The following is a 13,600-nucleotide window of genomic DNA, read 5'->3' as shown; positions in this document are numbered from 1 at the left end:
TGATGCCTATCTGAGGCCAAAGTCTGACCACAGACAGTTAGCATCTGGTCTACTATGCCTGAAAGATATGTGAAAAATCTTCTGATTACTTTTTTGCACCCATTAACCATAGATTGCTTTTTAAGGTCTGTCAACGAGCAAAAGCATGCAATAATGGGATGGTTACTAAATGAGTAGTATTTAACTGGTCATATGAACACAACATAACAGGGCTCATGAGGTGAACGAATACATGTAAAATAAAGCTTAACACATGCTTTTAAACACATTTCGCCTAAAAAATAAGATTTTGTTTTTTTTTATTTTACAAAACTTCTCTAATACTTGAAAGAACTACCCTAACCTTTTCATAATTTTAGACATGCCAGCATTAACAGCCTTGAACCTAATGCTTTTAGTCCTTTTAGTTTATGGAGTTTGGCAACAAATCTGAGGCAAAACCACTGCTCATTCATGCAAGTGACGATCCCAATGTTTGCATTATCAAAGATGCAATCTGAAAGAAGTGATGATGCGTCACTGATGCCTGAGTGATAGTTAGCAGGTTTAAGATCTAGACGTGTCTGCCAGTTAAGTGTTAAATCTGTTTTGACTGAAACCGACATTGGCAATGACAGACAGCTGTGTGAAAAGGACAGCAATCCAATGACTATGAAACATATGAGTGGCAATACAGGTATAATACATCCAAAAATTATAATAATTCACTTACCCTCATGCTGTTAAATATTGTATAACTTTTTCTTCTCAACACAAAGAGGATATTTTAAAGAACGCTGCAACAAAACACTCGGGCATTTATCAAAATATCTTCTATTGTGTTCCACAGAAAAAGTTAAGTCATACACTATTGGAAAGACACGAGGGGGAGTAAACGACAAAAACATTTCAATTTTCCCTTTCAATTTCGCAGTCAAACAATACTGTGATGCAGCACTATAACAGCCAATCAGAACACACTTGTCATTGTCCATGAGCAGTGGAAAATGTATTGCTTAAAACATGAAATCAAAAATAAAATCTGCTTAAGGAAGATTAAAAAGTTATCAAAAACTACAAAAAAAAGATAAAAAGATACCATCTTTTATCATTTGATCATAACCCTACAAGAAAATCTCAACAGCATAATTTGAAGTTTGATTATGTGACATCTAAAGCTATCTTAGATCATCAAAGACAAGAGTCTGGACATGCGAGAGACCTGAACTTCAGTCCGAACGGAGGGAACCAAATCACAGCAAACAGTAGCTGTGCCACTCTGGACGGCCTCAGTCCTCCCCTCAACATGAAACTAAGAGAAGCTCCCACATTCACCTGAACCCTTCTAATCTGCAAGATAATGGAGCTCTTACACTGAGGTGCATCCTTGCCTAACGTGACGCCTTTTGTCTCCTCCTGTGTTGTGACAACACTTACATTTGTAAATTGCCCTCCTTGTAGAGGATAAACATCTGATAGCCACAAGAGAAGGGGGTTGGGGAGCGTAACAAGCCTCTGGGACTTCCTCTAAACAAATGGAGAGATCTTTAGAAGGCTACTGTTTGTGTTTGCCAAAGACACGGCCAGGATACATGAGGCTCCTGTCAATGGCCTCCAGGCGCCATTCAACTACGTTAAAGCTGGCCAACAGGGTGTATCTGAGAGGGTCTGAGGGAAGAAGATCGCCAATGTTGCAGAGAGTTATTGCAGGTTAAAGCAGCTGCATTATTGTATCTGAAACAAGTAATACGATCTGTATTACACTACTCAACTGAACCTGGGCTTTGAACCAAAAGCATAATATTGCTGTGCACTGACGCTGTGCAGGCATCACTCAATGTGTGAACAATGTGGTCAGGAGCACTCTGTCAAAACTGCTCATTGGATTGGCAATTACTTTAAAAAAGAAAGAGAGAGAAAAAAAAAGAAGAATGGCGGGGAGGGAAAAACAGCAGATTAATCATGCTGTTAGCGATGAAGATGAAGACGTTGATTAATGCAGTTTGGCTTTTTAAACAAACAACTCCTGAGTGTGCGGTGTGCTTGGCATTACCCTTTAATTTAGAGAGGGTTGACTGGAGAAGTTTTGTTTTTGCAGCTTCGCTGAAGCTCTCTGCCCCTTGTTCTTTACCCCCTTCTTTTTTCCCCCCTCTCCGACACCATATGGAGCAGGCCTCGCGGAAACAATCCGCTAAAAACAACAGGCCTGCACTCAACCGTTCCCTCCTTTTTTAACACCATGTGAGAATAAATTGCTCCCTTATTGTGCGTTCTGCCAGTGGTCCGGGATCATTTTTGTGTTCTCGATCTAATTAGATTATTCTGGTGCCGGTTCGGGGTTACTGCAAGGAGGTGCCATACAAGTGGAGAATATTGGGCTAATTGGCAGGAGGATACGGCCCATTCCTCGCCGTTCGCCAGCAGGTTCGCTCCTCGGTCCTCTCTCATTACTGCCGTTTTTGCAACTATCTCAAAAGTCTGTAATAGCCCGGCTTACCATATTCTTACAGGGCAGAAATAGGAGTCAAACTAGCGAGTCTCATTAGGCGCGCTCACGACCAACACCTCTCAGTCCGTAAAGGCTCTGCTGTTTATCTAGCAGGCCTGAAACCCATAGAGATGTGGAATTTCCACTGCAGTGGCAACCAGTTCATGCTCGCATGCTAATTCCACGTCTGGAAAAACAAAATCAATGACTGTATTACAGCGAGTTCCTAAATGCAATTTTACCTGCAAATGAAAAGCCTTTTTCTTAGAGCCATTATATTCGTCAACAGTAACTAACTGATTGAGTACTTTACAGCTGCTGATGAACTTCTTGCTGCGTCAAATATTTCTATATGCGCTGCAAAAGCGAGAAACGGTGGAAGCGAATGATCAGACTTTTAAATGAACATTATGAAAACATTTGGCGGTCTGCCTCCCTCGGCACACTGGCACGCCATACATCACGCAGGCACCTACTGGAGAACTATGCAGACCATTTAAATTTCCCCACCATAACTCAACCAAATTATACAAAGCAAGGTACAAGTAATAAGCATAAGCTTTAACTCACGGCATAAATCCATGTTTATACCCAAAAACGGGCATGCGAGTCAAAGAGATGTTCCAGTGCATAATAGCAGAACCTATAAGGATACGAGCATAAATAAAGCCCATGCTGTAGGTTAGATGCAATTAAAAGAGGGCTGAAATCAGAAAGTTCTAATTTTGAAAATATGAAGTACTTTAGTGCAAACACACCACATGCTGCTTAATGCATAATATCAGTAAATCATAGTGAAGAATCATCAGCTGGACCAAATAACAGCCATGAATTAGCATTTATGGGTTTAGACTGGGTCGCTTCGCACACATGGTTTTAAAGAAAATACACACATTTTCAAAGCAAATTAAAATTTAGCAAAATGAGGTGGGCATTTCTAAATATGGGTCTTATTAAAAAAAAAAAAAAAGTATTTTAAGTCTTTAAATTACTGAATTAAAATTTTTAATAAAAAAATATATATACTAAAAACATCAAAATTCAATCTGTATTAGAAAAATTACACATTACAATCCCGTAAACTTCATCAGGGGCCCCTGAAACCCCGTATTAGCACTCAGGGATCTCAGGTGACCCTTGACCTACAAGCCTGTGTTGTCGGAGTTCTAGGTGAAGGATCCATGGGGTTAATCTCGCCATTCAGAATCACCCCCACATCTACGCATTAAAACACCAACCAAAAAACAACAAAAATCAAGCACAGGCACATTTTAACCATCCCAGTGTGGTGTGCATTCACACACGAGCAGGTTTTCCCCTGAAATCCAGACTGGAGAAGATGGCATATGTTTAACATTACGCAAATCTGCTGAAACGGCAGGGCACACGAGAGAAACCTCCACTGTGGCAACGTTCACAAAGGCAGGATCCCCTAATCACTGGCCGTTACAGGTCGTTTATTATATTTCGGCACAGGAGAAAACAGTCCACTACGACACACACTCTCAGATTACCTCATTTAAGATCGACTACTGCTCGCAACCCAGACCGCAAAGAACGCGGCCGCTCTCAGAATTCAGATTATTGCATTTCTACCCTTCATTAGTTCGATACTTAAAATCATGTGCAGTACAGAGCAAGTGGGCAAACCACTTTTAAAAATAAAATCTCAGCGAAAAGTAGTATTAACAATATTTCCTAATAACACTTAATGCTGCTATAACGATTTATGACGTATGTAAATAACCAAGCATCGTAATAACTTTAAAAAACAAAAAACAACTAATGCAAAAACATTTTTTTTTAACTATCAGTGTTTGACCGGAGCTTCTGGATGACATAATCGATCACCATTTATAAGACTATACTACAAAAACAGACTTCTTTTTATCTGTGTGCTACTATGCATATTTTTTATAAGCGATGCAGAAATATCTCCTGAGAGGAAGTCTGTTGAGTCCAGCTTTTCACATACACAGTGGCAGAGAAGAACACCAGACCACAGTATCACCTGGTCCACAAATGTACAGCTCAAAGAAAGCGCCCCCCAGACTAAAAAAATACTGCTTGTGTGGCCTCTCTTATTACCCTTGAGAGAACCCACAGATAGTCAAAAAAAGTCAGGGGAAAGAAAGTCAGTAAATTCTACTGTTCCACGTAATAAACGGCAAAGCAGGGGATGATGGCCTTATAGAAGATCAAAGCACTTTAAAAGCTTGAGCTATCTAGCGGTGTAGATTACTGCCCTGAACTACAGGAAGACTGGGTTAAAAGTTACCATAAATAAAGTTTTAAAGCTACATCGCCCTAACACAACACCATCAAAAACCTCACAACAAGAATCACGTCCTTCTCTGTTAATCCTACGTATTAGTTTAGACGATGTGCAACATGAATTGCATCAAAAACCACAACGCCAGAAATCCCTGCGTTGTTGTAACACACAATCACACGCATACATACCTCTGTTAAGCATTGGGTTATAGCATTATCACACTCAAATCCAACAGGGAGGCAGATATCAAAGCTGGCAGAGTATCCAAAGACCCTTCCCCGAGGAGCCCTCCGAGGTATCCTTTATTCCACATCCATTCTGGCCTGGGAATCATTCCATTTTTTCCCCACAGTGTTCACAAAGTTTACTCGCTCTACGTGCGCTGCTTGTGAAATGCGCTGTCCCGTACTTCCTTTTCTCAGAAGACCTCACAGGTGCAGATGATCCTGGGTGCGAGGGGTGACCACACCACGCCGTTCTTCTCGATCACTGTAACGAAACAAAAATGCACATGCTTAGCAATAAGGAAGTGCTTGAAGTTAACAGTACTTTTTGAGTCATTATTAAGAGGGAAAGTCAAACACATCACCACACATTAACACTCGCAGGATAAAATTGCAAAAACGAAGAAAAAAAAAAAAAAACCTATGAACAATAAAAAGAAAGCATGATCTACCAAAATACTTGGAATCTTGGAAAAAGCTCAACATGGACACCGCAATGCACGCAAAGAGAGCAGAGAGAAATCCTGTGTCATGTACTCAGGCAGTCTGACAGCAGGTTTCATGAATGGGAGTTCTGACAGTACAGGCCTGCTGGCCAACCAAATTGGAAACAGGAAAACAAACATTCTCAAGGAAAACTCCCCCCCTCCACCACTGTAAGGCCTCCCCCCCACAAACCTTTTCTTTCGACTCATTCTGTCCAACCTGCGTCAGGTTAGCAATAGTCAACCGCACCAGCCTCCAGACCACACAGATGGAGAACGTGCAGACACCGTGAGATGGAGAGAGAGAAAGAGAAAAAAAAAAAGAGGAAAAAAGCGAAGCAAAAACCTGTTTGCGAGGTAAAAGAACACACACCGCGATAGAAAGGAAAAGAGAGAAAGAAGAAGAAGGCTAAACTGACTCATCAACGTTCCAGAGGGGCCGGCGGACGCACTAAACTCAGCTCGTCGGAATGGGGAGGAGAGGAAGTGGGCAATGCTGGAAGATCTAAACTGAAAACTTTCAGAAAGTTTCTGATATGAAGCCGAGCACGGAGGCTTGTAACGGGATAAAGCTAGGCTAGCAAGACGAGTGTTTTTTATCAAACAAGTACTTACTGACGCTCTAATTTTAGTATAAAAGTTCAGGAAAGTCAGTTCAGATGAAAAGCTAACTGAACGGGAACCTTTAGCTTTGAAAAACCACATGTAGTCAAAACGTCAACACATCCCACCAATAAAAGGTTTATCGGCACACATCACTTTAACTTGCATATTCAAAACAAATGTAAGTTATTTTATATTCTCAGTAAAAAAAAAAAAGTATGTTTTTGTCAATGAGTAAGATTGAAGATTCAGGGGAACTTCGATTTCTATTTCTTCGTTTGCAGTGCAACCTACCACTCTACTGGGAATACGAGAGTTTTCTGTCAGCAAACTTTACCAGATGTACGCTAACCACTAAAATATTACACGCCACATAATTAGCCTAACAAGTGATGTCAAACAGCTCTGACAGAGTTAGAGACCCAAACCGTCTCTTATCTGGAGGAGTTGTTAAACACACTTTAGCTGCATTTGTGACATGTTAAAATAAGCCATCAAAATATAATATTAATAAATACATGGAGAAGCTAAACCTAAACTCTATAACAGGATAAAGGAGGTTGCTATGACACCACAGGTCAAAGGTCCTCGTGTTTCTTCCCCACACAGAGTGTGAGAAAATAAAAAGGGAAGAGAACAAGATTTCTTCTAACAAAAGAAACACTTACATTTAAAGCACTTAATCTGGATAATAAAAAATGCCTTGATGTCACACTCATACACAACTCTAAGTGACTGTCTTCACTCAAATAAAACTGCACATTTCTAGTTATTTCTCTTTAAATTCATTTATACTGCATGAAAGTTTAGTGAGAGAATCCATGACGATGGCAAGTCTTTACAATATATCTGCTATAACTCACCATAACAAGTCTATAGCACACATCCAGAGCCATTTAGTGACTTCAAAACACTGCTAGAAACAGGATGAAAAGCATATGACGAGACAAGGGACGACCTCTGTGAACTGCGACTCTTTTATTCTTGAAAATCCGGAGGAAAAAAGACTAGCTATTCATACGCAGGCTAAATCAAACATATGTTATAAAAGCTTTTAAGGCGAACAATTATTAGAAGCTGTCTCTGTGTAAACCTTGGCATTTCATCAGGCGGGGACACACACACACACACACAAAAAAAAAAAAAGAAATTCTCAGTTTTCATGTCTCCTATGTTTGGAGATTTCGAACCACGAAAAACAAAACAAAAAAGAATTTCTATTAAGTCATTGATGCGTCATTTCAAAACACAAGCAGTGATGGTACTTTGCAGACTTCCCTGCCGCTCGTATAGAGAGTAGAAAAAATACCATGCCGTTCCATAAAACACAATTTTTAAAAAGAAAAAGAAGAGAGAGAAACTTTTAAGAAGTTTAAAAAAAAAGTTATTCAGTCTATGTAAAAAAAAAAAAAAGTTTTGGTTTGTATTTAAGTACTACTATATGTCCTTTGCAACATGAACATCTTTGAGATTGGTGTTTAAAAGATTGTGTTAACTTTTGATCAGCAATAAATACAAATATACACAAATAAAATCATCTGGTCTGAGTTGATTTTCTAACAAATGAGGCAAGTAAAAAACTTACAATATTTTAAATTATCAACTAGTTACAATATGTTCTTTGCGAGCAAACACCTGGATTTAATATGGTAGCGCGATCCATTCTCTTTCACTGTCATTAAAAAAAATAAAAATCCCCTACAATTTATTTTCTCTGCAGGCTTCTTATTCAACGGCACCAACGCCACATGAATCTGCCGCAGGGACACAAGTGGCAAATCAAAGTGCGGCAAGAAGTTAGCCCAAAAAGAAGTTGTGCAAACTCTGAAGCCACGAAGAACAAATGGAAGACCCCCACTGCTGCTTTCTCCCTCCACCAAGGCCCAAATTCATTTGTCAGCCGTAAAGTTCCTGACTATACAGCGCTGATCTATTGCCTCTCTCCAAAGAGCTCACAGATGTGGAGTCATTTACATTTCAAATACACCTCAAGCTTTTCAATCACTTCAAACGCGTCTTATCAGACAACTCATGTGGATCTTATTCTTCTGTGCCGACTGAGAACTGAATCTAGTAAACCACTGAACGGATATAGCGAGAACAAATTCATTTTAGTTTACGATGCACAAGGAATTAAATCATATTCCAAGCAGATGGAGATTTTTCTTCTGATCTCCAGGTTGTTATACATGTAAAATGACAATGAGCTATTTCACGCGTGACAATAAAGCGGGGAAAAGTTCTTTAAATCTTCGCAGAATAAAAATAGTCATGTAACTGCAAGAAGAGTTAAGATAACAAATTGTAACTGCAAAAGCCTGATGATGACAGAGGTTCCTTGTTGACTGTATCTGAAACTATGTTTACAGTTGTGAGTTTCTCTGTTTCTCTAAATGATGAGCCGCATTTACCTGCACAGGCTTTGTCATTAAGAAACTTTTACCGACAAACTATTTCAGAAAAAAAAGAGAGCATATCATTTCCAGACTGCCCGAGTGTGGCAACTTTCACAGTTTACAGGAAACAGCGCAACTCATCTACTGGAACCAACATGGGATTTTGTATCATAACAATCAGATACAGGTTACGCTTCAGTACAGCACATTTAAGTGAAGTGTGGGTGATTTTATCAGTTTGAAGATAAATATGAGTTTCCACCCACTTGAACGTACTAATGATATTCTAATGTGAAAGTGATTGTAAAACCAAATTCAACCAGAAACGTTACCAGAAGTTGCAGAAGTGAGGAACCCTTGCAACAACTCAAACTCAAAATCTAAACAATGTTACAAAATGTATAGGATATGAACATGTATACACCGAACTTGTTAGAAATAAACAGAACACTGGAAGTGTGTTCCTGTCCTCTGTACAAAAGTTTCTATCGGTGAATAACATCAACAAGAAAAGAAGGAGAAAACGACTACTGTACACGCCAACAAAAAAAATAAAAAAAGTACAATTTCTATACACATGCCTTCATTTTAGAAGATTAACACAGAGTTATTTAAATTCCTTGAACTTCTGTTGAAAAGTTTTTTTGAAAAGTGATAAGCTCCATCACGCCACTTTGGTCACGCCACAAGAAACTTTTTTGTGAACTGCAGCCCCCACAAACACACCTCAGTGCGAAAGCTGTCCACACAGTTGCTAAAACAAATAAAAAGCTTGCCCATTACTTATATATTCACAAAAACACACATCCAAATGAAACAATAGTATTCGTATAGTCGGGAGCTCGTTGCCGCTATTCAGAAACTTTTCCTCAGAAACTTACATCACGTCTCCATCGCCTCGAAGAACGCAATGAAGCAGAAAAACGTCTTTTCGCTACCTGCCTTCGAATAAAACCGCAAAATAGCAATAAAAGCACCGTTAAGATCCGTAGACTATCATGTAAACAACCTGAGACTCTTTGTATGTGGAAAATTAAGTGTAACGTTCAGCGCGTTGCCATGCCTACGCGTTTTCTTATCGTACATCAGTTACGGAAAGTTTTAGAAGTTTGTGTGGAAAGCGCCATTCAGCTTGAAGCATCATTTACGCAAAAACAGTAGCCTACACACTAATGAAACTTTCTACAACTTGAGCTATGCACCGTTTAGCTACTTTAGCGCGCAGTGCAACCGGTTCACACATAAACAATGCACATAAAAGACGCCTCGCGGCTTAAATGTACGAAAGAAATAAACGATATTACTACATTCGGGATATTATCTTGCGCAAAACGCATTGCAACACAGAACGAAATAGCTGAAAAGAAATGGGAAGGAAAAAGTAATCCAAAAACCTCTTCGTGTGTTTTCTCTCAACTACTGGGAGCTCACAAGTCGTCAATTTCAATTTGCAATTTAGCCTCAAAACCCAAATGGCACGGCGAAATCCGAAGAACCGTGCTCTTATTTTCATTGCAAAGTAGCACTCAACTGATTCATCACCAAATCCCTTCGCCCTACTCAACATTACATAACATTCTCCCCCTAAAAGCCATCAGGAACTACAGCTAAAATTCACATCGTTCTTCTGTCGTGATCGCAATGCTCATTGATTCGCTTTCTCCTTACCTGTTGATTAAATTGTAATAGTCTTTGCAGTCTGAAAGATGGTGGAGCTTTGGCGTGAGCCATGAAGCGTCTTTGTGTTGTTTGTTTGTTGATCTCGGGGAATGATTTCTTTTTTATGGGGATGTAAGATAGCGAATTGCTCCTGTACACGTGAAATCTTGGGAGACTGTGTTTAATAGTAAAAACGCCTGAGTCTGGGATTGAAAAAAGGAGGCTGGTTTTTGCAGTGATCTCAGTTCTTTATCAGAAATGTTATCGCTTGTCAGGACCTCAGACTCCAAGCATTACGTCAGTTTCAAGACACCAACACTATTAATATCAAGAAGCCCTTGCGGAGGAAAGCGCCACCCTAGAGCGCGCTCTCTTAAAGGGACAGTGACCACTAAAACAGCTCCAGCGCCACTGCAACTTCGCCATAGACTGCTGAAGAAACCCGGTCAGATAAGTCATCTAAATTAGAATCGGTTCTCATCCAGTGGTTCGCACTTCTTTTCCGAGCAGAGAAAAAAAAAAAAACAACAACAACAATGCGAAATGCAATGGAAATGTTATTTAAGAATTATTTCTAGTTTTTATCTGCTGTCAATCCTTCTCATGGAAAGCTGTATGACACAAAACCCTGGGCAAACATTTGGGCAGATATATACATATAATACACGCAAACCAGAATATTTTTACAGATATTATGGGGTAAGAACATATTAATAAATATATAAATAAATTTCGTTTTTGATTTTAGGGACATATTTGTTTATTCAAAACTTTCTCAGTGCTCAGCAATGTAGAACTGAAACCAAATAAGTGAAATGAAACACTCTGTCATTCTGTGAGCATTTACTGACAGGTGGTAATTTCTGCGTGGAATAATTAGCAGAACACAGTAGTTGATGTTTTTGACAACGAGTTATGAGTGTAGCTGACATGAAACACTTTTGGGAAGTTGACATGTCCTGTGGTGTACTTCATCTAAAATTACTGTAAACAGCATTTCATGATTATTCTTGTATAATTATCATATCGGCAGCATTTATGATCTTATTGACTGAATGCAAAATCTGTAAAACCACTGGATAATTTAACATGAAATTTAAACACCTAGCTGTCATAAACTTTTCATTATACATTCATATAAATATTATAACCTGAAAATATTGATGTAAAGTCCCTTGTAGAATGTGTCATTCTGTGTCATTATAAAAAATAATAATAATAAAAAAAAACCTTTAAATTAAATTTAAATTTTTGTAAGCAAGTGAATATATTTTATGCTACGTACTATATAAGTACATGTATAGTCTTATGATAATACAGAGTGCATCATATTTACAATGTTAACATGGTTTTGGATTCCAGGTGCTTTACTTGTACTTGTAGAATCCAACCATGAAGTTTTAAATGTTCTGTTCTCATCCGTGACAAACCATAAACCATAAGTCCAACGGTCCATAATTACTAGTCCTGTCCACAATAACAACTTTAAGATGAACCAGCCACTTGTTGTCAAACACACACACACACACACACATACACACAAATAAAGAAAATACAAAATAAACTTGGCAGTAGTGTCTCCAAATGACTGCCTAGAACATTACTGTCTGTGTAACGCATTTTATTTTCTATCTATAAAAAAAAATTGTTACACCTATTTATCACTTGTATTGTGCTAGCTGTATAAAATGTGAATCAAACATATGAATCTACAGCAGAAGATGAATACATATAGTTTCAAGGTAAATGTTTACAATAATAGACTTTCAGTTGCTAAGAAAATACATGAACATTTGGCAAAGCTTTCTCAGCTAGAGAGTAATTATTTATTTAGAAAAAGAATTTATCAATTTAAGAAAACAAAATTAGATTCAACACATAACCTATATACTTTCCATGTTTAAACGAAAGGAAAGGGTTGTTCAAAATGTATTATGTTCATGTTTTCCTTTTTTATGTTTTCTTTTCCTTTCTCTGAATTTTTCTAATAAAAACAGCATAAATAAGCTGTCAAAAAAGAAAATGGATTTGATTGCCAACATTTGCAATATTGGTTTCCTGGTGATTTACATTATTTGAAAATAGCATTGCATGAAAATAGCATAAGAACTGTTTTCCAAGAATACACATATTATGTTTTTCTTTTCTTTTTTTTTTAAGATGAAGTAATGGTGGGCCAATTACACATAGAGAAAAAATCACTCATGTTCCACCCAGCGATTCAAAAAAATATAATACATATAAAAGCATGTTAAAAAAAATAATAATACTGCACGTTTCCATGAACTTATTTAAGAAGTACTAACGAGGGATACTCTATTTTATTTAAATAAAAATAAAAAAGATTTTGTTTCACATGCGTTCTCTGCCAAAGCACCACCATCGTGAGGTACACTGATGAAACTTTTTTAGAGATGAAACCTGAGAAGAGAAGTCAGCGTTGTTTATTTCACATAGAGATATCATGCCATGAGGTGGTCGTCACTGAAATATTTTTAGTCCCGGTGGTTACATTCTACTAGACATATTACATACTCGGAAGTTGGCACCAATGCTGTCCCCTATCTGAGCTTGATACTGTTTCAGTGTAGCCTTTCCTCTGTCCATGCTAACAGCCAGATTCATCATGTGTCATATTTAGAACTCCTCATGCGTAGGAGACAGCCCTTCATTGAGCTATTGAACGCCTCCTGCAGTACATGCGTTACAATAAAACACACTGCTACAATATCTGTATTCATCCGTATTCACAGTGACGACATGTGTTTAACAGTATAGGCACATCTGTAGGCAATCTAATGACTTGCATATTACATTTAAATCACTAATCTGAGAAAAGTTAAGGAATAACTTATTTTTAGTGATTGGGTTTGGTTAGTGGTCTGACTTTTTTCCCCCAAAGCACCATATATTTTTGACGTAAAGGCTTGAATATCCACTTCTGTAGCCTTTTTATGTGCATTTTAATGGTCTCCCCTAATTATTTTAGTATGTTATAGTATAATGTAGCATTATTAAAATACACTCCCCCTAAAAAAGAAAAGGAAAAAAAGTTGCTCACTCAAGTATCCATTCTTTACTTTTTTCATATTGTTAGAGTTAACATATAAGTGCATATACATTTTTTAGAGCTGCTATATATATATATATATATATATATATAAAAAATTTAATGTGACAACTTTTAAATCAAACTGCATTTTTAATTAAAAATTGATTCTTCGCATGCAGAGTGAACACAGACTAATGGATTTGATCGAAAACATCTGAAGAACAAAAACAGAATTTTTGATTATGAGAAAAATCCTTTTTTGCCAATGTCTTGTACCATCACAGTCCCTAAAGATATCTCCTGTGAGCAACAGAATTGCATATGTGGCACGAAAAACAGTTTTCAATTTTACCATTCGGTTCAACCATGCAGCGTAAACGGAATTTGCAGAGTGTAACTTCTGAATAAAAGGGGAATTTGCACTGGAAGAACGACTCAA

At 37.9% G+C, this 13,600-nt stretch overlaps 1 protein-coding gene across 4 annotated transcripts in view; it reads right to left on the bottom strand.

Annotated features, from left to right (window-relative positions):
• trps1 (trichorhinophalangeal syndrome I) overlaps positions 1-10,533 on the bottom strand; it is a 115,559-nt gene extending 105,026 nt beyond the window's left edge. Inside the window, exons 1-2 of one of the 4 annotated variants that reach the window (XM_026288592.1) lie at positions 10,119-10,533; positions 4,931-5,231 (exon numbers count right to left, since the gene is read on the bottom strand). In XM_026288592.1, the coding sequence (XP_026144377.1) occupies positions 4,931-4,943 (13 nt within the window). In that variant the 5' untranslated portion in view covers positions 4,944-5,231; positions 10,119-10,533. Of the gene's footprint in view, positions 1-4,930; positions 5,232-5,644; positions 7,405-9,331; positions 9,780-9,844; positions 10,088-10,118 lie in introns of those variants that run through there. The other 3 variants (XM_026288596.1, XM_026288595.1, XM_026288594.1) reach the window with 3 other exon arrangements.
• Between the last annotated feature and the right edge of the window lie 3,067 nt (positions 10,534-13,600).

The sequence above is a fragment of the Carassius auratus genome, chromosome 19, assembly GCF_003368295.1.
Source record: "Carassius auratus strain Wakin chromosome 19, ASM336829v1, whole genome shotgun sequence".
NCBI classification, from domain to species: Eukaryota; Metazoa; Chordata; class Actinopteri; order Cypriniformes; family Cyprinidae; genus Carassius; species Carassius auratus.
Note: the sequence above shows the minus strand (reverse complement) of the source record. Positions and strands in the feature narration are given on the sequence as shown.